At 38.6% G+C, this 24,893-nt stretch overlaps 1 protein-coding gene across 1 annotated transcript; it reads left to right on the forward strand.

The window, feature by feature from the left end:
• Positions 1-832: 832 nt before the first annotated feature.
• On the forward strand, positions 833-20,851 carry ptpn1 (protein tyrosine phosphatase non-receptor type 1). Its single transcript, XM_036578744.1, has 9 exons — positions 833-1,061; positions 2,288-2,378; positions 4,175-4,275; positions 10,957-11,055; positions 12,002-12,139; positions 12,454-12,663; positions 13,837-13,998; positions 14,903-15,084; positions 15,613-20,851. The coding sequence occupies exons 1-9, from the start codon at positions 1,005-1,007 to the stop codon at positions 15,905-15,907; spliced, it is 1,335 nt and encodes a 444-aa protein (XP_036434637.1). The 5' UTR covers positions 833-1,004; the 3' UTR covers positions 15,908-20,851.
• Positions 20,852-24,893: the final 4,042 nt, after the last annotated feature.

Consider the following 24,893-nt stretch of genomic DNA (forward strand, 5'->3'; position numbering starts at 1 on the left):
TATATGTTAATGCCGTTGATGCCTGAGTTATACTGGCTGATAAGGAAAGTTATAACTATCAGAGGAGGGGTGTAAATACTACTAAATAGTGATAAATCAATAATATTAAGGCTTTACTTTTCCTCTTCTGTGAAAATATATTACTATAAGTAAATTATTATTATTATTGTTGTTGTTGTTGCCACTATAATGATGATTATGATGATGATGGTAATTACTATTATTATTACTTATATACTTGATGATTATAATGCATATTTATAATAACTACTATCATATAGCAGTAACCTTGGTGAGGCAGATGGACATAAACAAGTACAAAAACTAATGTTAACCGGATTAAATGTAGTCATTTATTGTAATGCATTAATATATTATACATATTAAATGTCTTAGACCAACTGTTCTGCACATTTCTTTTTAAAATAACCCAAATAATGAAAATGATCCAACTAATAATCCGGCTAATGAAAATGATCCGACTAATGTCTTAGTTAATAAGCTCTTGTGGAGTTGAAGTGAGTGCGTTAAAGCAGGAAGAATGTAAGGGGAATGGTTCTCCAGAACCACGGCAGAAAATGTTTGACATAAAAACTACAACACACAACTCTGCAGCACTACAATGCCCAGGCAAATTGCGTGTTAACGCTTCGCGCTCCGTTTGGTCTTGGTGCTGTCCACGCCCCAGAGCTGCGTTTTGATTGGTTGTTCTTGTGAGCGGGCCGCCGCTCTCGTCCTGTGATTGGCTGGTTTAGGCCTCTTCGGGGCGGTGGGTGGTACCGCACCCAGGCGCAGCGGCGCGGGAGGAGCGTGCGGCGTGTTTCCGGTAAGAACAGGCCAAGAGACAACAGTACTGTAAAAATATCCACTTAGAAAACAAAGCCGTACTTTTAGAAGCTGTCGCGGCTGATGTAATTTGTGCGCCAAGTTCCCTAACAGCTTGTACGTGTTCTACAGGAGTCATCGGTCGGCAGTAGGGGGAGCGGGCTGGAGAACGCACGGCAATGGAAGCCGAGTTTCGGGAAATTGATGAATCCGGGAACTGGAACGCCATTTACCAGGTAGGCAGCTTAGCGACCTAACAGCTCCTGTTCGACCCGCGGCTCCGCCAGGGCTCCTTTTTAGTGAAGACGGCGAGCTTAGGACCCGCTATCTCGTGGGTGAATGTCATGCCGTTGTGCGTAACGTCCTCTTTGGCCTTACGGCAACGTGCTGATGACACTTAGCTTGCTGGCTAACACAGACTGCCCTGCTAGTGTGAGCTGAGCTGATAGACTCTGACGAGCTAACGAGTAACTAGCTGGCTGCCTACCAAACCTCAGTTCTGTGAAGAGGCTTCAGCAACACGGCAGAGAGGGGACTAAACTAACCCAACCCCAGCCAGCCCGCTCTGTTATAGCAGCAGCTAGCACACAGGTCCACAGTGCTGGTTTGGTCTCTGTATATGACAAACCTCGATATATCCCGGAGTTATTTAGGTGTTGTTAACAGCTAGCGGTTTTGCTAATCGAGTAAATGACCTGGTCTTCTCGCTGCTCTTCTCATGTTCTGACTGAAGCAGCACGATTAAAGACCGTTGTTCGTAATTACTCAGTGAAACTTTAGGCTTTAGGCTTTAAATGGTTCGATGCTAAAGAGGACCCTACTGACAGTTCTGCGCCAGTCAGTTTATAGTGAGTTCTTCAGTGAGAGAACCATGAGAGTGGGCGTTTCACACGTTTAATGTTTTTGTCATCGTGGTGTGTCGTTCGGTAAATTCAAATTAAGGCTCTCTCTCTCTCTCTCTCTCTCTCTCTCTCTCTCTCTCTCTCTGTCTGTCTCTGTGTGTAATGTATAGGGTAGATGCTTGTCAGATAGAGCATCAAAGCCTTCAAAGCACAGAACAGACAGTGTGGTCAAAACAGAATAAACCTTAAATCATGTACAGTTAGCTTAGATTTTTGCAGTACAGATGATCTTTTTAAGACTAAATGTTTTATATTTCAAACAGTGTGTCAAGAAAGAAGCTTATGGTATCCTGTTTTTACTTAACATATTTAAGACCCATTTTTCTGAATAGAAGTCACAGTGTGATAGTGAAGATGCAAAAGCAAGATGTGCATGTCTGTGTATGTGCGCACGCATGTGTAACCACCCATGTGTACCAAAGCAGGAAATTAGATTCTCACTAACAAATTGTATGCAAAATGAACGTTTTAAATATTTTTGCTATACTTGTATAGACAATGTGGCACTTTTTTATTGTTCTGTGCAAGTGGTTTAACAAATTGTTTGTTTCTTTCTGTAGGAAATCAGACAACAGTCAAGTGAGCTGCCATGCAGGATTGCCAAACTTCCAGAAAACAGAAGCCGCAATCGCTACAGAGATGTCAGCCCATGTACGTGTGTCTTTAACTTCCAGGGATTAATGCAGATTTTTTATGATTAGATATTAAGGGTGAAAGTATCCGGAGTATTTTGCTTTTCTCCACTTTTTCAAGTTAGTGCTTTAGTTATTCTACCATTTTCTTATTGTAACAACCCCTCACCCTCCCACCCCGGTATGATATGCACACAGACCAGGGGCGTACCTCACGAAGCACAACTTTTACATTTTTTTATTTATTTTTTATTACATTTGATAAGTTGGGACAGACAAAATAGAGCCATGTTTTAAAAATACTATCAAAACCTAATAATCCAATGATTTGTATTCAACATTTTACATACTGGCTTGCACTAAATATAATTAAACAGGACTAACTATGCTGTCTTTGTAGTCAAACATGCATCTGTGAAGTGTTTTAAGCACTGTGATATCTACAGTATATTCAGCAAATTTAGGCCTGTCACAATTATTACATAATTGCCTGTCTGCAATTATTTAACCTGTTTGATTTCCCACTGTTGTTAGCTTTCACTAGCGTATATTTACATTGCAACAAACAGAATGGGAATTGGGTCCATTTTCGTGTGTTGAGTTTTAGCAAATTTGTGTAAATAAAAGAAAGCAGACTACACATTTATTGAGACACTTTACATGTGTCACAAAAACAACAAAATCTTTACTTCTGATTGATGCCGTAACATGATTAGAAGTCAGTGTAAGTGATGTATGCACGTATTGTTTGTTTATTTGAGCTCGGGCAGTGTGTCATAAGTCGGGAGCTGTCAGCAACTAGGAAGCAAGACTGCTAATCTGTGAATTTGCTCACTTTAGGCTTGTGCTTTAATAGTTGTAATGACAGCTCGTCACAATAAGTGACAAGTTAACTGTTCATTGCAATTATTTATATGGCAAAATGTCATGATCCTGATGGCCTTACATCATAAAATGAGCTAACAGTGATTACATTTGTCAGGTTTTATGAAGCCAAAATGTTGTCAGAAACTCTGCCTTAGTTTAATGTGCTTTGTGAGGCAGGGCCCTGGACCCATGTGTGTCAGAATAAGGCTGATGATTTATGACATCATAACTGTAATAGATAATAATAATGCATTAAGAACAGAGACACCTGATCCCACGTCAGTACACTGAGATGTCTGTCTCTGCAAGACCTGAACTGTTCTAGGGCACCTGTGAAATGTGTTCTGATCCAAGTAATGCAGTGAGGCTAACTTGCTTTATACAGTATATATATTTTTAGGAATCACAGCATCATTAAAAAAGTCAGAATTTACAAAAGGGCAGATTATCATTGAGCCATGGAAGTCATTTAGCACCAGCGATGTCATTTTTTTTTTTTCCTCCCTTCTTTTTCACTCTTCCGTCATAGCGTCTTTAGAGAGCAGTGCTGCTGTGGTTTCCTCTTGTTTTCTCTCTCTCTCTCATTTTTTTTCCTCTCAGTCCTAAAAAAAGCTTTTGAGTTTTTGGTGCAAAAAACATGTCATACATGGGTTCCAACTGTTTTCGGTGCAGATAAGCCACTTATGCCTTTAGCCTTTTTGATCATTTTTACAGTATTATTGCAACTTTTTTCTTTGCTCAACATCAGGAAGACTTTCTTTTGGTGGAACTGAGAAAAGGACCTGAAAAAGGTCTGTGGTGTTTGTGCCACCACAGAGACCTCTGGGAATTCCTCCTCAGCTGCACCTGTGTGACTGCTTCACTGTAATGGTACTTTATCATGTGATTCTACTGAAGGTGTAAAAATGCCTCTCTCTCTCTTTCCATCTTCCTCCTTCCCCCTACCAGTCGACCACAGCCGAATTCATCTTCAGCTGGGCAGCAACGACTACATCAATGCCAGTCTGATCTCCATGGAGGAGGCGCAGAGAAGCTACATACTTACTCAGGTTAGATGCAAACCTGAGTCCCAGTATACAGAGCCAGTGGCCTTCTGCACTTCCTCTAGAATCCTAACTACTTTTCCTAGTTCTCTCTATGTGGTGCTATCTCAGAGGAACTTGAGCATGTTACTGAAGTAACCTAGTGAATGCTAACTTTGCATTGTTCCCTTGACACCATAGAGACTTGGATGCGTTCATCAGATGATGAAACTCCTGGGATCATAGCATATAACCATGGCTTGTTCATTAGTCGATTGTCCTGGGGTTTAGTTCTTCATGTTTTGTGAAGTGGAACTGTCTCTGCTGTGACTTCACATCTTCACAGTTTCCAAAGCAGAATAAAACGTGTAGAGACTGGGTGGTGCTCCCAGAGTATGAACAGGGGCCAGCACAGGAAGAGGTGGAGTTCATACCAGGCAATTTGTGAAATAAAGGAAAAGTTTAAGGTCAGGCTGCATTAGTAGTGGGCGATATACCGTTTCAGATTCTTCTAAAAGTGTGCGTTTTGTCTTGACCTTTATCCTGGTATGCCACAAATAAGCAAGCAGCATACAAACAGTGCAAAGCATGCTAAGATTAGCTTGTTTAGCTGAATGGTTAATGGTCTGTTTAGCTGAAAGGAGTCAAATATGTTTGAGCCACTTTTCAGTTTAAAAAAAAGTTCTACACTAGTTGAGAGAGCAGAATAAAACATGTAGAGACTGGGTGTTGCTGTCAGAGTATGAACAGGCGCCAACACAGGAAGGGTTTGAGTTCAGACAAGGGAATTTGGGAAAATGAAGCAAAAGTCAACGGTTAGGGTACAATAGTAGTATGGCGATGTACTGGTTCATACAGTAAATTGGTTGAAATTCTTCTAAAGTTGTGAGTTTTGTCATAACCTTTGTACTGGTATGCCACAAACAAGCACAGATAATGCAGTGTATATACAGCGCAAAGCGCGCTAGGGTTAACCCATTTAGCTGAATGGCTATTGGCCTGTTTAGCTGAAAGGAGTCAAGGATGTTTCAACCATGTTTCAGTTATAAAAAATGAAAACGCAGACGTCTAGCACCAGTTTGTGGTAGAGGAAGCTGACATTAGCAACAAATAAGTAAAGAACAGCCGGTCTCTTGGGGTTAGCCTTTGGCCTGTTTGCTGCACTTCTGTTTCCTGTCGTGCCTCTTGTGGCACCGCCTCTCTTGGTTAGCTGTATAAGACAACGCTGCAGTCTCAGGTCCCGGTCCTCGAAAATTTGTGGTTTAACAGCTGATACTGATGGTGTGAATGGCTAATGTTTACCACGTTCCAGCAGTGTCTGATGGTTGTAAATGTGAACATAACTGTATTGGGCGCACATCTGGGACAAATGTCTTGAGAAATTCAGATGTGAAACATGCACGCCATGGGTTTATCTATATTATCTATAAATTGTTCAGTTCTGCCCAGTAACTTCTATTATAACTGAGTTTCAAGCTAGCGTTTTCTTTTTTTATTTTTTTCCCCAAGTACAGAGAAATACCTGGAAGTTATTGTCCCTGGTAATCGATACAGATGTGAAAAACGCTGAAATATTCCTTTAATACTTAAGTGTTCACATTTCTTTAGTGTGAATATTTCCCTGCTTCGTTTAAAAATCATGTTATAAAATATGTATTTGAACTTGCTTTTACTTAACTTTACTTTTACTTATTTTGTTTTGCACAGAGCTTCATTTTGCAGCTTGAGCTTTGCATAGCAACATCTTACACATAGTCATAAACTGCAAAAATCAGCTTTCCTAAAATTTAAACAGTACAAGTCTATGACATGCAGTCATTTATGTTAAAATAATGTGTTCTGTTGCATATGATGGAAGTATAAATATGTACAGATGTGTCTGGTGATGTATGATGTCTGTTTACTTATTCAGTTGTGTTGTGGCCATTCAACACTCAGCTCTATGCAGCTCTTAGATCTGCTTTAGTCATCTGTGCCTTATTGTTGTCTTTATTTATAAGGAAACAATATAACCTCTATATAACCTCACTTAAAAGCATGGATGGTGTGCATTATTGCCTTATTGTAGGAAATGTCATTGAAAGTTATTCAAACAGCAGCTTTCAGCATGGCAAATACTTAATTTGAGTTTAAAATATGAAACAGTCCACACTTTCAGTAAGAAGCAGTGTGTGAAAGACTATGACTGATATTAGGGGGTTATAAAGGAGCAGATGTGTGGACTTATTGTTGCTCAGAAATAACTATTAAAAGTAAACCATTTGTCTGCCTCCTATTGGTGAGAGATAGAGAACAGTCATCACAACATTTTGTACTTTTCTCTGATATCTACTGATAATTAGCAGGGATGGGCATGGTCATGCAAATATATGGAAATCAGAACTCATTGTAGTTTTCACTTACTTGATGGGGTATTTGGATAAGAAATATGTAGTTCTGAATGAAAATGTTTTGCCAGCTATATATATATATATACACACATTAGAATAAATACAGTAAAATGCTAAAAGATGTTTGTCTTAAAAAGTTAGTAACACATTGGCTAAAAGAGTACGATTAGAGCACAGGTTTGGTTCCTGACTTCTTGGTTCGCTCCAGTCATTGCATGGATCTGTTAAATTCCATCAGCAGCACATCTAATTTAATTTACTGAGTTGATAAACTAGGTATTAAATGGTATATGACACATTTGTGCAGTGTAAGCTAAGTAACTCAGAATTGTTCTGCAAGTCTGCTGGTTGTGTGTTTAAACTCGTATGCTTAAATTTCCCTCCCTGTAGAAATTTGAAGTAATTTTGAAGAACTTTGAAGAGTCACTGTTAGCATTTCAAAACTTACTGTTCACTGCCCAGCCAATACAGTATACAGTCCCCTCCACCCCTGGCAAAGATGAGTAAAGAACGTTATACGAAATTCACCTTTTGGTGAATTCGCTTAATCTCACACTGAGAAATCCATAAGTAATTTTATGAGATTTAAAAAAATATTCTCTAGTTTCTAGGAACTTTTTAAGCAGTAATCTATGACTTCCTGTTTGACTGAGCTGTGTGTGTATATATATATATATATATAGATATAGTATATATATATATATATATATATATATATATACATATACATACACACACACACACACACACACACACACACACACACACACACACACATATACACACACCTTGGGGTCACCAAGTCTCCAAAACTACCATCAGACCCCATCGCCATGCTATCAGATTATTTGGAAGGCATGCCAGGAAAAACTTTTCCTGTCATCTAACCACAAATGTAAGTGCCTGGAGTTTGCTAAGCGCTGCTGGGACTTTGACTGGAACTCTTTTCTATGGCCAGATAAAACGAAAAAAAAATGTAAAAAGAAAGATGACTACACTGAAAAGAACCTGATGCTCACTGTTAAGTATTGTGGAGGGTCAGTGATGTTGTGGGGCTGTTTGTCCTCCACAGGCCCTGGGAAACTTAAAGTGTTAAGGTGGCATCATGGATTCTGTGAAATACCAGGACATTTAAATCAAAATCTGTCTGCCTCTGCTAAGAAACTAAAAAAAAGGGTCATCACTGGATCTTCTAGCAGGACAGTGATCCAAAATGTGTCCAGATCAAAACAAAAATGGTTTACTGAACGCAGGATCAAGCTTCTGCCACAGCCATGTCAGTCTGCTGATCTAAACCCCATAGAAAACCTGTGGGGAGAGCTACAGAGGACAGTGCACAACAGAAGACCTAAGACCCTGGATGATCTGGAAAGGTTCTGTAAAAAGGAATGGTCACAAAATCCCTGCTCTGTATTCTCCAACCTTATAAGATGTTATAGGAGATGACAAAGTGTTGTTTTATTGGCACATGGAGGTTGTACAAAGAATTGCAGAGGTGCCATCTCTTAATGAGGGATCCTTTTTCTCAAAATAAATGTATTTCTTTTTGCTTATAACCCTTTTTGCTTTTTTTACTAGGGGTGCCAAGAATTGTGGTGAGGACTATGTATGAATTTTATACGTTAGACTTAATATTAAATATATATATATTAGACCAACTGATTTACATATATCTGCCTGTTCGATTTTTGCTACATAAAACCACAGAAAAGTTAGAAGTGGACCACATGGATCCTTTAAAATACAAAGATAAATCACTAAGTCACCCTAACAGTCAGGAACCAGTGACCTTTTATGGTAGCTGCATGCAGTAAATCAATGTTAAACCTTCTGTGTTTTTGTTTATACTCATAACAGTATACATTGCTTTCTCCGATTTTCCCTAGAATTTTGAATACCAGGTGTTTTTGTTTTTACAAAAGCTGGATATTCAAACGGCAAATGTGATGTAAAAAGCCCTTCACTAATTAGCAGAAAGGTAGTTCCTACAATTACTGTTAACAGTATGTGCAGTATGGGTCAGTCTTCCTGTAATACTGTTGAACTGGTGTGAACTGGTATTTTCCAGTTCATAAGATGATGATGCTGTTAATTATAATGATGGATCTGTGGTGCAGACTCTAGGTGAGTGTTTGGTGACGGATTTCTGGAAAATGCAGGAAGTTTTCAGCTGTTTATTTCATCGTGGTGACGCTTCCTGGCCCGTCTGAAGTGTGTTGTGAAATACCAGAGTATGCATCATAATAGAGAGGCTTTCTGCTAGTCCGCCCTCCGAGCTCCTTATTCACCCGCACATTCTGTAGAAGAAGGCAGACACGTCTGAACGTGCCCAGCCCTTCACTTCATCTGGGAAATTTGTCTCTGCTTAAACTCACACGTCATCTTACGGGACAGAGCACAGGCCATGCGTTACCTAAATAGACCTTACAGATTTACGTCAGACGCCTTATTGGCTCCCCATAAAAGAATGTATTCGATTCAAAATTCTTCTTATAGAACAGGTAGTTGTGGTTCTAAAATCTGATTGGCTGAGCATGTTCAAAACCTGTGTAAAATGTTTGATGTACACGTGGCATCAATTAAATTCTGGATTAATGTACAGGATGTAAGAAAAGAAAAGCTCAAATCAGTATATTGGTTGACAGTCGTATTTTATCATAAATTACCTACACTGCCTAGCAAAACTTCTTAACCCTTGTAAAATTACTGTCACACAAACTTTCGAGACTTATTTCTAGGTATGTCGCAGTTACTGCCTAATTATAATTATCCAAACTGATCGCAGTTGCTGAAACTGACAGCAGTTATTTTCCACAGTTTTATTATTTTTATTATTTTTCGTTGGGTTGAGGCAAATGCATGTATATAAAAGGAAGCAGATAATGCGATTATTGGGAAACTTTGTGGGTCTAATGAATGCTAACTTCTGACTTGGTTCTTTAGAGGTCAGCTGTGAGTTATATTTCTTTATTTGACCCCAAGGTATTTCTGTTGTCAGTTGAGAGCTTCTAATAAATTGTTGCTGTAAAGCCCTAAATTTCTAGGTCGATTTGGGCCATTTCTGTTGGTCCATTTGTCAAGAAATTTTGTCACAGTGTGAACAGTAGATGCCATTTTATTCTGACAGCAACACTATAATCAGCCATTTTGCCCACTTTAGTTTGTACATTGAGTCGCATACATCGAAGAAAAAGACAATTAGGTTGCTGATTGCAGTTTCTTATGTCACAATTGTAAAGGATTAATCATCAGATAAAATGTCCTGATTATTACAGGCCTTTTTCTTTATTCTTGTTTATTAAGCTCTTAATAATCTCTTCTCAAACATTCTCTAGTTTTGGGTCTTCTTCTGGTTTATATGCTATATCTCTATCTAACGTTTGTTCTCATTGAGACTTTGTTTTCTCAAGGCTTTCACCTACCCAACCCATAACTTGGTTTTTACTTATGATCATAGTCACACGTTGCATCTGTTTTATTTCTTTTACTTGTGCTTTCTATTAATCTAATAATATCTTTGGTATCATTTGTTTGTGTGCTAATTGTAACTGTCTTTGCACCGCTGCAAAGTGCCACATGAAACAAATCTATTATTATATTTGTTGTTGTTGTTATTATAGTAGTTAATATAGTTATTGCAGTATAGTATAGTTGTTATTGCAGTTAATATAGTAAAAATAATGCACCTACATAGTTATTATATATATTATTATAATGGTTATTATAATATATTATTATTGTTATTATAACACTAATATTGCAGTTATTATTGTTGATACTATTAGTAGTAGTTTTTTGAGCTTATTTATTTATTTATTTATAATTAAGAATTTACTTTTAATGTAAGTGAATGGAACCAGACATTTTTCTAAGTCATTCTGGGCTGTTTCTGTTGGTCCATTCATCATGAAATTTACACACAATGTAAAGGATAACAAACATTTTTAAGTTACCTCAAAAACTGAGAAAGGACGCACAAGGTGTTGTTCCGAAAGCAGCGATAAGTCCCTGAATAAAATTTTGTTTTTCACAAAAGAGTTGAGCAGAGAAAGCCTGTTTGGTTCTACAGACCATAAATGTAGCAAGAACCAAAAACCTCCAACCCTGTCACGTCTCTTGATTTTGATGTTCAGTCTTCCTGAAATGGAGGTGCTTATTTCATTACAGTGGCATATAAATCATGGCTGTCAATATATTCTGCCTCAAGAGTGAGTGGGTTTCCCTTTCTAAGTACCTGTATGTTAAAATGTTCATCTAGTTCTTGGGAATATTTACAGTGTTTAATCTGTCTCTCTCTCCCTCCCCCCAATCCCTCCAGGGTCCTTTACCTAACACATGCGGTCATTTCTGGGAGATGGTGTGGGAGCAGAGGACTCGAGGGGTTGTCATGCTGAACCGTGTTATAGAGAAAGGCTCGGTGAGTGTTGCCCACATCTTTTCACTACAGTCATAAGGAATCAGCAGATTAAAAAGGAAAATGAGGTAATTAACAGGAATTATAGGTAGCTCCATGCTGAGTGCTATAATATTTTTATTATTTATGAGTTTCTATTGTTTGAATTCTGCCGAGTTTTAAAAAATTGATTATTGAAGACTGACAGTCATGTCAGTAAAGCACTGTTTGACAAACTATTGGTGTAAATTATTATTATATTATTGTAATTATTATAAAATATTATTATATTGTAATTATTGTAAAATATTAAATATAAGTGTACAGTTTTATGCAAACGTTAGAATATTAGGTGTCAAATTATGTTTTGATTTTTCTAAATGAAAATTTAACACATCCTACAGAGAACAGACTTAAATATGGCATTTTTCTGTACATTTTAGTACACAATGTCAGAGGTTAACATATTAGAAAAAAAATAAAACATTCAAAGTTTCTCCTTTTTAGTTTTGCACTGGAGCTACAAGGCTAATTTAGCTAAATTAAAAAAGCATCTGCCGCACTACACAGCATTGCCTCAGCCATACTGTATTTCATACTATTGTCTAGAAAATGGGACAAAAGTACAAACAAAATTCAGGCTTCAAGATGTCTGCTAATACCCTAATAGCTGTGTGCCATAATAAAGACACCTAACTAAACTTTAATTTAATACTCTTTTAGAAGAATATGTCACCTTGTCTGTCATCTATATTCAAGTCACTTAGAGCTTTGTGACCTCGCTGTCGGACTAACACAACACAAATGTACTATAGAAGAATAAATTTGCATGAATGAACAGTGTGAAACATTAGCTGAGTGCTTGTTTCACTGGACACTGACACAAAGTCAAGTGAAACAGTCACCAGTGTTGTGCCCAGTGTTATGCAGGGCTGTGCTGACCTCACGTTGCTGTGTTTTGTTGGATCAGGTGAAGTGTGCGCAGTACTGGCCACAGAAAGAGGAGCGGGAAGCGTTTTTTGAGGACACAAACTTCAAGCTGACGTTGGTTTCAGAGGATGTGAAGTCGTACTACACAGTCCGGCAGCTGGAGCTGGAGAATCTATCAGTAAGAGACTTAACCTCCCTGTCGTTTCTATGAAGCACTCATTGTGGGGCAGTGGTTAAAGGCTCAGTCAGAGGACTGCTGGTTGAATAATGAGTACTGTTGTAATGCTGTAAACTTGCAAGCAGTAATTAAATCTAAGGAACCGTAAGGGGGCACGCTTAATGTTCTCACTATCATAACTACATAGCCTGCATATTAATTTATTAGTTACAAAATGATTTGTAGTAGTTACTGAATAGTAAGTTTTAACAGCAGTCACTGAATAATAAGATATTAAGGGCTAATAAGCATTACCTATGTGTGTCTCTTTCTAGACTCAGGAAACCAGAGAGATTCTTCATTTTCACTACACCACTTGGCCAGACTTTGGTGTGCCTGAGTCTCCAGCATCCTTCCTGAACTTTCTGTTTAAGGTGCGGGAATCAGGCTGTCTAAACTCAGACCAAGGACCTGTGGTGGTCCACTGCAGTGCTGGCATCGGCCGTTCCGGAACCTTCTGCCTTGTAGACACCTGCCTCCTGCTGGTGAGGAGACCACCAAATTTTTTTTATTATTATTATTTCACTTGTTGTGTATGCGTATCTGAGACATCTTTGAAAATCAAAGTGTCAGAGCTTGTGTAGAATACTGCCCTGTACAGAGTGGTCAGTTTATTAGGCACATGTAACTCTAGTCTGGGTTTCTGCAGGTCCATTAAAAAGTCTTACAAAGTCTTAAAATAGGTTTGAAAAATTTAAGGTCATAAAATCAGACATCCATCATTAAATTCACATATAATTCCCAAATATTGGTCATTATGTACATTAAACTGATTCAGAACAGTCCTACAACCAGAACTATACAGCTGACAGTAGTCCTTTTGTCAGAAACTGATCACTGATGAAAGGCTAACATGGTCAAACACCTTGAAAAGACGATACAAGGATCATGAAGTCTCAAAGCATATATCCATGCTTTTTATAATCAGTTTTAATGAAATAGACATTAATACATGACATTTTAGTTTGTGTGTGCTGTTGGTGCAGTGGAAGTATTATTTTTGGATGTTAAAAAGGTAACTTTTTGAAGGAGGTATTATTTTTGGTTATTAAAAAGCAATTTAGAAACTTCTGCAATCCTGTGTCCTTTCTATGTCATCAGTTACTGTCCATTTGCCCCTCTCATCTCATCCATAAACAACCACCACTCACCAGATATTATTTAGGTGGTGAACCATTCTCTGCACAGTGGTGATACCATGATGGTATGACATGGTAATGGATGTTGTGCTGTGCAAGTGTGTGAGGCACTGCAGCGAATGTGGTAGGAATATTTTAAATGATCAGGTCTTTGTGTGTATAAAATAAATTTGGTGATTTGGACCAACAGATTGTCAGATGATCAGATGAAACACTCTGTAAGGTCATGTGCAGAGTGTTCTTGTTCTGTTTGTTCATTTGCTGTCCAGAGCATTTGTTTCCTGAATATTTGTTCTATCATTACTGAAGTGGACATTCCTGGAATGGACAAATCTAATTTCTGAATTGCTGTGACTCCAAGTCTGGCTAGTAGGTTTGACACAGGGAGGAAATCACAGAATTGTTGTTGGGATAGAGGCTTAGTTTTAAGACTTGAGGAGCCAAGCTTTTGAATTTGATCCAGTCCATAAATCAAAATAACTATTGAGAAATGTCCTGTTTTCTCTCCTGCATGTGTAGATGTCTCTGAGGAAAGACCCGTCCTCAGTCCGGATCAAGGACGTTCTGTTGGACATGAGGCAGTACCGGATGGGTCTGATCCAAACAGCGGACCAACTCCGATTCTCCTACCTCGCTGTTATTGAGGGAGCCAAGTCCATCATGGGAGACACATCTGTTCAGGTGAGACCAGACAGCTGACTATATGTTGATACACACATAAAGGTGTTTTGTTAATGTTTTACCTCTTAGATGAATATACAGAACAGTGCAGAAGTCAGAGACCACACTTTCATTTATTGAATTTCCAGTCAAAACAGCCATTAAGTTATTAATTTTTCAGTGTCAGGAAAAAACAAGCAGGAAACATGTTTAGCAGATACAATGGCCTCCATCAAATATAATAATAATCAAATATAATATATAATATCAAATGTATTGGTCTTTAATTTGTCAGCTGTGTCCAAACAAAAACTGTTCCTAAACGTGTCACTGACATTGTTTTCTTTTAAAGAGGCACTAACATTTACACAAGCCATTACCCAAACACGCCTTAGTTGCCTCACAGATTTCTTTCTCATGAGCATCTAAAATGGCTAAATCAGATATTTCTAAGAAGATTAGATCATCCACTTGCATAAGGAAAGACGAAGTCAACAGAACATAACTGGCATTCAAAAACAATCATTGAAGGAATGTAGAAAAAATGCAACTCCTGACAACCGTGCAAGACCTGTTAAACCGCCAAAACTGTCACCATCAGATAAACAGTATGTAAAGATTATTTATATAAAGACTAATTATATTTAGCTGTTGAGGCTCATGTGTCCTTTTCTGTTAAGTATTTATTTTCTGCCTTTTCATAACACTGAAAAATGAATAATTTGTGCTTAATAGCCGTTTTGACTGGAAATTTAAAATGAAGGGGTCTGGCTTTTGGGCAGTACTGTATTTAGAATTTCTATTAATTAGCAATAACTTGTAAACCTGTTAATAGCTGATGTATTGACCAGTCATGTTGTCCTCTCTGTGTGTGTCCGTATGTACAATTTTGCGTACGCATGCATACATGTGCGTGCATATGTAGGAGTCATGGAAGGAGTTATCAAATGAGGAAGATCCTCCTCCAGAGTTCACTCCTCCACCTCGACCACGACCCCTGAAGGACCCCCACAATGGAACGGGTGATCCTGTAAAGTTTGAGCCCACACCTCGTTTCTTCCCCGAGCACGAGCTCATACAGGAGAGGAACGAGATCCACATACACAGGTAATACACACACACGCACACAACGTACACTTTTGGAGAAACGCAGATCAGATACAGAGGGGAAAAAATGATCAGTCATCTTGAGTTCATTGTCAACAGTGTTGCACACAGAGTAGCTTTCTGATATATTGCATTAATGGTACCCTAGTGTGAACATTATGGCTGTATTATTAAGGAATTACACACAGTATTTTATACCCTATATAGTATAGTAATTTTGGTTAAGAGTTTGCCATACTGTACATAGTTCATTGTGTCCATTTTGCCAGAGAATAATGTATGTTTGTCTAAATATAGTTGGTTTACTGACTTTTCACTTTTTTGATTTATTCATAGAAACTGTTGATGTTTGGATTATAAAAATAATTTTTCAGAAACTGAACAAAGGATTATCTACACAGCAAGGACACATGATGATATCCGCATCAGCTCATATATAGAAAGAATATTGACCCTTTAATGCATTTTACACTAGTGTTCCTCATCTAGCTTAAATCCAGCACGTTTGCTTTGTTTTTTTGCTCTCAGTGCCCCTCCAGAAACGGTGCTTCGCCAGCGGACAGTGGCGGCAGGAGCAGGTGAGACCAGTACAGAGACGTTGCCTAATGACCAGCCTGACCACGCCAACGCCCTGAAGCCAAGTTACACTGTCCCAGAGACGACAGAGCCTCCATCCAAACCCACACGGTCACCTCCGGAGACTCATACGGCCCCACCTGGTGGCACTGCAGCTGGAGAGTGGAGCCCCCTTTTGGCCAACGTCTGTGTGTGCACTGCACTCATTCTAGGTGCATACGTCTGTTACCGCGCCTGTTTCCACTGATGTTCTCTCTCTTTTTCTTTCTCTCTCTCTCTTTTCTCTGTCTGTCTTCCCCATCCTTCTCTCTCTCTCTCTCTCTCTCCCTCCATCTGTGGGGGTGGGCAAATAGGTTCTGCTGGCCAGCCAGCCCTCTCTACCTCCTTTGAGAGAGAGACAATTAGAAAAAGAGAGAGATGAAGACGGAGAGAGAGAGGCCATCTGCCAATGAGGCCTGTCTCTTTATTCTTTTCAGTCCCCCCCAGCCCCACTTTCTTTTCCTCACACAGTTTGGGGAGAAGGATGTAGAGAAAAGACTTTCTCAGCCAGACTGCTGTTATTCCCCCACCACACACACACCCACACACACACAAACACAGAGTCTACAGTACAGTGTAAAAAGTCAGAGACAATCCTTCATTTATTTAATTTCCAGTCAAAACAGCCATTAAGAACAAGTTATTCATTTTTCAGGAGATATTTTTGATGAGATTAGATAGAAGATAAATCACTTGCTTAAGGAAGAGGAAAGTCAAAGGAAAATATGTATAAAAATAACATGAGTTTCCAAAATTTTAAACTTTGAAAAGATTTAAAAAAAAACAAATTTAAAGAGTAAATGGGACTCCTAACAACCTCACAAGACCTGAAAGACGACCAACATCAGATGAACAGCACTTAAAGCTTTCATGTTTGAGAGAGAGGAGAAAATCAAGCTCCACTCTTACTTCAGATCTAAAAAGGTGTTTCTGTCCGTCCTTCCACCGTGAGCCGACAACTCAGTGCTATTGGTGTCTAAGAATGTTTAGCTGTCAAGAAGCCATTACTGAGAAAAGGAAAGAGACAAAAAGACGACAATTTGTACTGCAATTTTGTATTTGGCATTTCTTGGATTGTGAGAAGTAGAAAATGCAACCGACTTCTACAACTGAACTTTGGAAGTGTGGTCCCTGCAGTTTTTTTTTTTGAAAAGCTGAAAACGAATCTCCTGCAAAGATAGGATATAAGTAATGAAGGCAAAGGGTAGACATACTAGGTACTGAAAATTACATGAATAACTTTCTTTAACAGCTATTTTGTTAGGAAATTAAATACCTGAAGGATGGTCTCTGACTTTTGCATAGTACTGTGTCTGTTCAGTAGCTCAGGGCATCACATTTCAGGTGTCACCAAAAATGGCATCCAGGTTTTACTCAATCCAAATGAACCCTTTTATTATTGCTGCAATAAGCAAGGGAAGGTTTGTGTGTATACTGTGTATGATTGCGTGTATACAGTATGTTTGTGTGTGTGTATGTCAGGGTAGTAGGGTGTATGTGTATGTATTTGTGTGTCACATATAATGTCTGCATTCTAATAACTTTGCAGATTTCATATACCGTAACTGCCATAAACCCACAAATAGACTCCTCTGGCTTTGGCAGTTCGTTGATCCTCCTCAAATTCAAAGTGTTCTTGTTCCTTTTTCTCTTTTCCTGCTACCCCTGCTCATCAGCAGAGTCCAGAACTGTGTGTTGTGTGTGCGTAGGATTAGGAGGGAATTGTATTAAGTGTGTGCGTATGTGGAGAGAGAAGAGTGGTATTGGACCCCACTCTTAAAGGAATAGTTCGGCGAACAATTAAATTTACAGAATCTTCCACTTACAACAGATGTTGTCAATCAGACATGTTTGGTGTCCACATTTTGCTTCTTTAATTTAGCACTGGAGCTCCTGTATTTACAGAAAGGATTTGGGTGACTATTGACTTCGTGTTTGTTAGCAACACTAGCCTTTTAGCTCCAGTTCTAAACTAAAGAAGAACAGTTGACACCAAACATGCTTTGCCTGGTTAACATATCTGGTAAGTGGAAAACTCTGCAAATTTAATTTTTCATGGAACCATTCATTTAAAGCAAACTTGCCAGAGGTGATGCCAGGGCATGTGCATGAACGTTCTGTTCTGTACACCAGGAGGGGACGTGTTCCCTGCTTAAGACAGCTATGTATGTATGCGTGAATGTTTTTGTCTGTATTAGATTAAACAAGTGTGTATATAGTTGGGGGTGGTCAGTGATGTATCCTGACGCTCTAGTCTCACCTGCTGTTTTGGTGAGAAAGACAAGCTAGCCTTTTAAGCAGGCTTCAAAATTCCCATTTTTGTAGTAATAGCCGCACCCCCTGTTCTCCCTTTCTTTTTAAAGGGGAATTCCACCACTTTTTCAAAATTTCTGCATAATTCAGTTGTTGAGATGTACACAAAATTACTGAGTGTTTTAATGTGAAATGACTGCACAGTGGTGGTGATAGGAACTAGGGATAACGATATCAACAACACAAATACAGCCAGGCCAGGACTGGGGGACTGTTTTTGTCCTACGTCTTGAGTGTAGCTCTCCACCAGGCCTGGGTTCAAACACAGTTTTGGGCCAGAACCTAATCACAAAACTAGAATAAGCCGTCCCAGGCTTCAGGCAGAGTATTGACATCTATTAAAAAGTGTGTGTGATGTAGCTTTTAGAGGCATTAAACTCTTCAGACTTCTGGTCACCACCCCTATGGACAATTCTGACTTGGCAAGTTTATCAAGAATGAAGCGTTTAACATCAAACCACTCATAATTACAAACTCAGTCATTAAATTATGTAGGAATTTTTCAACATTAGTGGAACTTCCCTTCAACGTTATTTTTATTGTATGGACTGTTTGAAAAGTTGAGGCGAGTGAGCTTGGGAGAGATGTGTGAGCAAGCGTGTGGTGTGCGTGTGTTGGGTCTGAATGGAGAGGTGGGATTACTGTTCTAGCCCTATCTCCTCCTGCCCACTTCCAAAGGTCACATTTGCACTTAGCCTTTTTTTCAAAAAAAAGAAAAAAAACATACAAAAGATAAAAATACAAAGATAAGGCTTAGGCAGACGAGTCACGTCTACCCGGCTTGTCCACTTGTTTTCGTTTTTTCCGCAGCTCTTACAAAGGACTCTTGGAATGTGCTATGTTTTTGCTGTTGGTGTTTCCCTCAGCGTTTTCATTTCTCTCCTGCTTTTTTCCATTTGTCATCGAGCTCGCAAAACGTTTGATCAACGTATTCAGGGACATTGACCTCGTTTTTGTGGTTTTGACGAGATCATTAAAAAAACGTTGCTTTTTCTGGCTCAGAACCCACTTTTTTTTTTTCTTTTGCATAACGTAGGGGAGGGGGACGGAGGGTTCCGTCAGCACAGTGCTAAACGTTACTTAAACGTTACTTCAGCGTTATTTCAAGGTTACGTCTGCTTAACCTTGGCAGGCCGCATGAACGCACAATGTCAGGTGGACCTCAAGGACACACTGGCTCAATCCCAAACCCCTTCCCATACTCGCAGTCATAGAACAGGAGGTGACTTTAAAGCAGCTTTGATTTTGACTCAGCCATCCACCAGGTGGCAGCATTGAGTCCTATTGCTTTCTTCAGTGCAGTATTCTCGTACCCTGCTATAATGGAGCTGGGGGTAGAGTTTTAGGCCTTGGATTTGGCCTTCGTCTCCTCCTCCCCTTCTTTTGTTAGCAATACATTTAAACATTTGTGTGGGTGAGGCACGAGAGTAAGAAGGGCAACAAAGGTGGCCTCCGTTAGCTTACAGTTTGTAATGGCAGCTGACACTTCTGGTTGCTTCGTCAAAAGCCAACATGGATGTTTTTTTTTCCTCTCTCTAAAATGTGGATCCTGGTTCGCACAGGCTTGTGTTTTCTCTCCTATAGAACATTTCTCAATTTTATGGAAATGTGTGTGGATTTTTTTGATCTTTTTGTGTACTCAGAATGGCCTAAACTTAAATAACTAAAACTAAAATAACTTTTCCTTGTTATATGTTAACAAGGAAAAAAGAAATGGAACTGCTGCAGGTCGTGTCTTTGTTGTTCCTGCAGTTTCAGAGCCACGTCCGTAACGCTGTAGTGTAGTTTTTGACTAGGACAGAATTTTCTGACCCTCGGAGGCTGATTAGCAACATTTTAGTTGTGACTCTTCTTTTTTTCATACACTTCATAGAACTAAACATAGAAACTGAAACTGAAGCCTACTATCAAAGATGCTGTTTTTATACCCCGAGGCTATTGACGAAGAAACTAGTGGATAGAAAATGCTGGCTCATTTTGGTGACTTTGGACCACCTGTTGGACAGGGAGCAGTGAGGGTCAAACCAAAAAAAAACATAGAAAACAAACAACAAACAAAGCACCAGCACATGGAAAAAGAGAGGAAATATAAAAAGGTGGTGGTAGGATTTAGTGGCAATCGGTTGGGTTAGACTATCTATTACTATTATTAATATTTATTATTGTTATTATTTTTATTATTTTGACTATTATCAAGAGAGATTATGGGCAGTTTAACACATTTCCTTCAGGTCAAACATAACCACAGAAAGGGCCCCTAAGGTTTGAATGATGTCGAGAAACATTGGAACAGACTAAAGCAGACTTGCCTAACAATTATTGAGACAAAGATGATTGATCCCTTTGGTCCTTCATGTTGTTTCAATGTGTTTGCTTTTGTCTGAAGGTGTGCTTGGCTTACTTGAAAGCTGCTATCTCTATGATCAGTCCAAAATGACGACATTTGATTGTATGTGGACTCTCCGCTGGGTTCGGAAACATTATTTGGCGTGAGGCTCTTACCAGGGGTTGTGGTTGATTTTGAAGGGTTTGTGGTCGGACTGAAAGATTGCTAGCATGTAGTTACTTAAACGGTGCCCAGTCCCTGTGCCCGGCTAACTGGCTGGACCTCTAGAATGTAATGTCCTTCCCATGGACACCCCCCCCCCACTACTTGTTTTAATCAGGTCGCTTCATGCCGCAGTTATTACTTTGTGTTCGTCTGTCATTTGCTTTTGGACTGGCAGAACGATAGAAACCTCTTAGCCTTCATGTGGAAGGCCTACCAATTCCTGTTTTTTTTCCCCTTCTTACCATCTTTTTTGTCATATATTTTTTATGTTCATTATTCCTCATATTACCTTTTGTAAAAAGAACTACTGCATTGTTTTGGTTGGATCTGATACCTGTTGGAGATTTTTATGTTCAGACTGAAAGCCAAACAAATGCTGTGGAAATAAAATCATATGTCTTAGAAACGACTCCTTTTGGTTTTGTTTTTAACAAACTGGTTATTCCAGCATCACATGAGAACACCTAGTACAGAAACCACGACGAGCACCGCAGGCACTGATGAAATCCATGTCTGCAGCTAGAACTCATCCCAGACTTCATTGAGAAAATACAGGTTAAGTGAAGGAGCATTTAACTAGTCTTTAATCTGAAGATGGGGCTAATTTAATCTAACAGGTTCAGGATTTTGATCAAGCTAAAGTGTCAAAACATTATGTATAATGCCATGACTTGCTAAAGAAAAAGACTTTTACACTGTATGTATTTGTCTTGTAATACATTTAATCGCTAGGCAGTTTGTTTTGGCATATTTCATGAGAAGTATTTCTCTATTTCCTTGAAAACTTTCATTTTTTTCTAAGCATCTGGTGGTGAGGTGGGAAGTGGAACTGTAATGTTGTGGCAGCAGCTTGGTCTCTAAGTGTACCTATAGACACAGTTGTTACAGTAAACCAAAAGCAAAACTCTTTAAGAGAAGTTGTGCAAAATGAAATTAAAATCAAATCGGATACCACAAACTGCAGTAATAATCCTGCTGTTAAAAGCAGTGTAGTATAGAAAAATACCAATACTTCTTAGTCCAAGTATGGGTCCTGTACTGTAAATAATAATATATAGCATACAGTCATTTAATATGGTAAATATACTACATGCTATATATAGTATATATTACTACATACAGTAGCACAGTAATAATAGTAAATATACTACTATACTACATAGGTGCACTTTGTAGTTCTACAATTACAGACTGTAGTCCATCTGTTTCTCTGCATACTTTGTTAGCCCTCTTTTACCCTGTTCTTCAGTGGTCAGGACCCCCATGGACCCTCACAGAGCAGGTACTATTTGGGTGGTGGATCATTCTCACTGCAGTAACACTGACGTGGTGGTGGTGTGTTAGTGTGTGTTGCGCTGGTCTGAGTGGATCAGACACAGCAGAGCTGCTGAAGTTTTTAAACACCTCAGTGTCACTGCTGGACTGAGAATAGTCCACCAACCAAAAATATCCAACCAACAGCGTCCTGTGGGCAGTGTCCTGTGACCACTGATGAAGGACTAGAGGATGACCAACACAAACTGTGCAGCAGCAGATGAGCTATCGTCCCTGACTTTACATCAACAAGGTGGACTGACAAGGTAGGAGTGTCTAATAGAGTGGACAGTGAGTGAACACAGGGCACCTATATAGTAAGTGGAGGTGATAAAATGGTCAGTGAGAGTAGAAACAAGGAGGTGGTCATAATGTTATGTCTGATTGGTGTATATGTGATAGTGATATCTAGTAGTAATAATATTGTAATATAAAGCATACAGTAATATAGTAAATATACATTGTTATATTTTTATATAGTAATACATGTAGTGGTGATGTAGTGTGTGTGTGTGTGTATATATATATATATATATATATATATATATATATATATATACACACATAATACAGTAATATATAGAGCATATTAGTATAATATAGTGATACATCTAGTAAAATATACTACATAGCATACAGTAATGAATTATGATGCTGTGAATATTCTACGTATAATACATTGAGATGGATGTAGTAGTAGAAATCATAAAATCGTAATATAGAAAAACTACATGCTATATATAATATATACAGATACGTATAGTACTAATAATGTAGTAATGTTGTGTACATTATAGTATTTTAAAATTAGTTGAAGAACATTCTTCATTAAATAAAAGCAAATATTGAACAACTGAATGGGAAAATGATGTAGATAAACAGAAAACTATATTAATAGATTAATATCCCTGTATGCCTCCAAACGGGACTCGCCCTACCAGCCTTGCGGTTCCTCCTCTTCTGTTTCTGCTTTCTGCTTTCTTTACAGCTGCCACAAGGGGGAAGTTGAGGATAAGAAAAGCTCCCTGGCCACACGCTGCTGTTTGTTTCTCCTCCTGGAGAGTTATGGAATGGACTAGAGATAAGAGAAAGATAAGCACTCACACTTGTATCAGAAGGCAGGAATGAGATCTGTTTGTAGAAAGTATTTAGATTTATAGAGAAAAAAAAAATTCTCTGGATCATTCAGCATGAGTTCAGCATACCATGATCTTGAGGACGTCTGAAGTCTTCTAGTTGTGGTTTTATTCCAGTCTTTATTGTCTTTATTTATTTACTTGTTTATTTGATTGCTTGAAAGGAGACTTTTGCTCCCACCACAGAGTTCTTATTCCAGATATTACATACATGCATGACATTCAAGGCAAATTCATAAAGATAAATCTGTCATTTTTACATGCTTGACTACCTTAATTATTTAGTGAAAACTGTGTAAAGGTAGGTACGGTACTGTGCAAAAGTCAGAGACCACCCTTCATTTGTTTAATTTGCAGTCAAAACTGCCATTAAGTTCAAGACATTCGTTTTTTAGTGTCAGGTTAAAAGCAGAAAACATATTGAACAGAAAATTACACAGAACACTCAACAGCTAAATACAACAACATATATTTCAGTGTTTAATGTGTCCACCCTTTGCCTTTATTACAACTTCCATTCTTTTGCTTTCAGGTTTTCAGAAATCTGCAGGGATATTTTCCAGTTCAGTCTTAGAAGTTGTTTTTCCTTAAGATGGAAGCTTTAAGTATTGTATTTTCTCAGTATCTTTTAATAGTTTTTGAACTATTGATGAATGTTACTAGTTTTGAATACATGAGCTTGAACAGGTGGGTGCGCAGAAGGATCTATTATCTGTTTTCTGTAACGTTACCACACCTCATGTCCCATACCACTAGAACACCAGGACAAAGATCGGCCTGCATTCAGACAGATGTTAATATCTCTTAAGTTGAAAGTTAAAATTAACAACTTTAACTGACTTTCATACAAAAACTATTTTATTGTGGGCTTTCTATAACTTATTTATTCTGGATTTCCATTTGTGCCATAAAGGACAATTTCTATATTTCATATCAAAAGTTCATATTAGGTTAAATTCCACACTTACAACTCATTTCTACACATTAATATACTCCTTCAATAAGATCTCATCATAGAGTTGAGCTCATAAGGGATACTGACCTGTATAAACCATTTTTGGTCTATTCTTGGGGTTTGGGGCCTGTAACAACTCTGTGTTTTCCCCTGACCCCTCCAACTGAGCCTGTAAAAAGACAGCGTAGTTCAGAATTGTTTGTGTGTGGTTGTGTCTGGCTGTGTTTGTGTGTTAAGGAATTTTAGAGCATGTACCTCTGGCACTCGGCCACTGGATTTCCTGTAGCATTACTCAGCCCCTTTTTTACTGGAACGTTTTCTCATTTTTCTGCTTAAAAAATGACAAAACTTAAACCACATCAGATAAAACATTTAAAACGTGCTCCATTGTGTTTTGGAGACTGACTGAAGGGGTGCTTAAAGCAGAGCTGGACCTCATGTTAAAGAATGCATTAAAATTGGCTGCTGTCAAGTTGGTGGGGGCTGTTCTACACTGGAGTGGTGTCAGTGCTGTGTAGTTTTATTAAACTTGGTCGAACTTGCTCTATATTGAGAATTGCTGGCATGAATGCTGGCATACCTGATGATGAAAACGGACTGATCCTGTTCATCTGTCTTTCAGTGTTATCAATATATACAGCATTGTGCAAAAATCAGCGACCATCCTTTATTTAAACGAAGCTATTCAGAGTGGTTTGATGTGAAATGCTCCATTCTTGAGAAACTTAGTCAATATTATTCACAGCTGTGGTGATAGGAACCAGACGTCTGAAGAGTTTAAAGCCTCTAAAAGCTCCCTCAGAGAAAGTCACCACATAAAATAGTTCTGAATGCGCTGCTTGATGCCTGTTTTTTGCAGTTTTGGGTGTTTTTCACCCTAAAACATATATAGACATGTAGGGTTGTAAGGCAAAATAGTCCCTAA

This window comes from Colossoma macropomum, unplaced genomic scaffold (assembly GCF_904425465.1).
Source record: "Colossoma macropomum unplaced genomic scaffold, Colossoma_macropomum, whole genome shotgun sequence".
In the NCBI taxonomy this organism is placed as follows: Eukaryota; Metazoa; Chordata; class Actinopteri; order Characiformes; family Serrasalmidae; genus Colossoma; species Colossoma macropomum.

Bases quoted from the DNA above. Each gene is read 5' to 3' on its own strand.
- ptpn1 (XM_036578744.1), top strand. From the start codon at position 1,005: ATGGAAGCCGAGTTTCGGGAAATTGATGAATCCGGGAACTGGAACGCC. The intron at 4,276-10,956 runs GTTAGATGCAAA...CAATCCCTCCAG, and splicing joins GAAGCTACATACTTACTCAG to GGTCCTTTACCTAACACATG. The intron at 12,664-13,836 runs GTGAGGAGACCA...CTGCATGTGTAG, and splicing joins TAGACACCTGCCTCCTGCTG to ATGTCTCTGAGGAAAGACCC.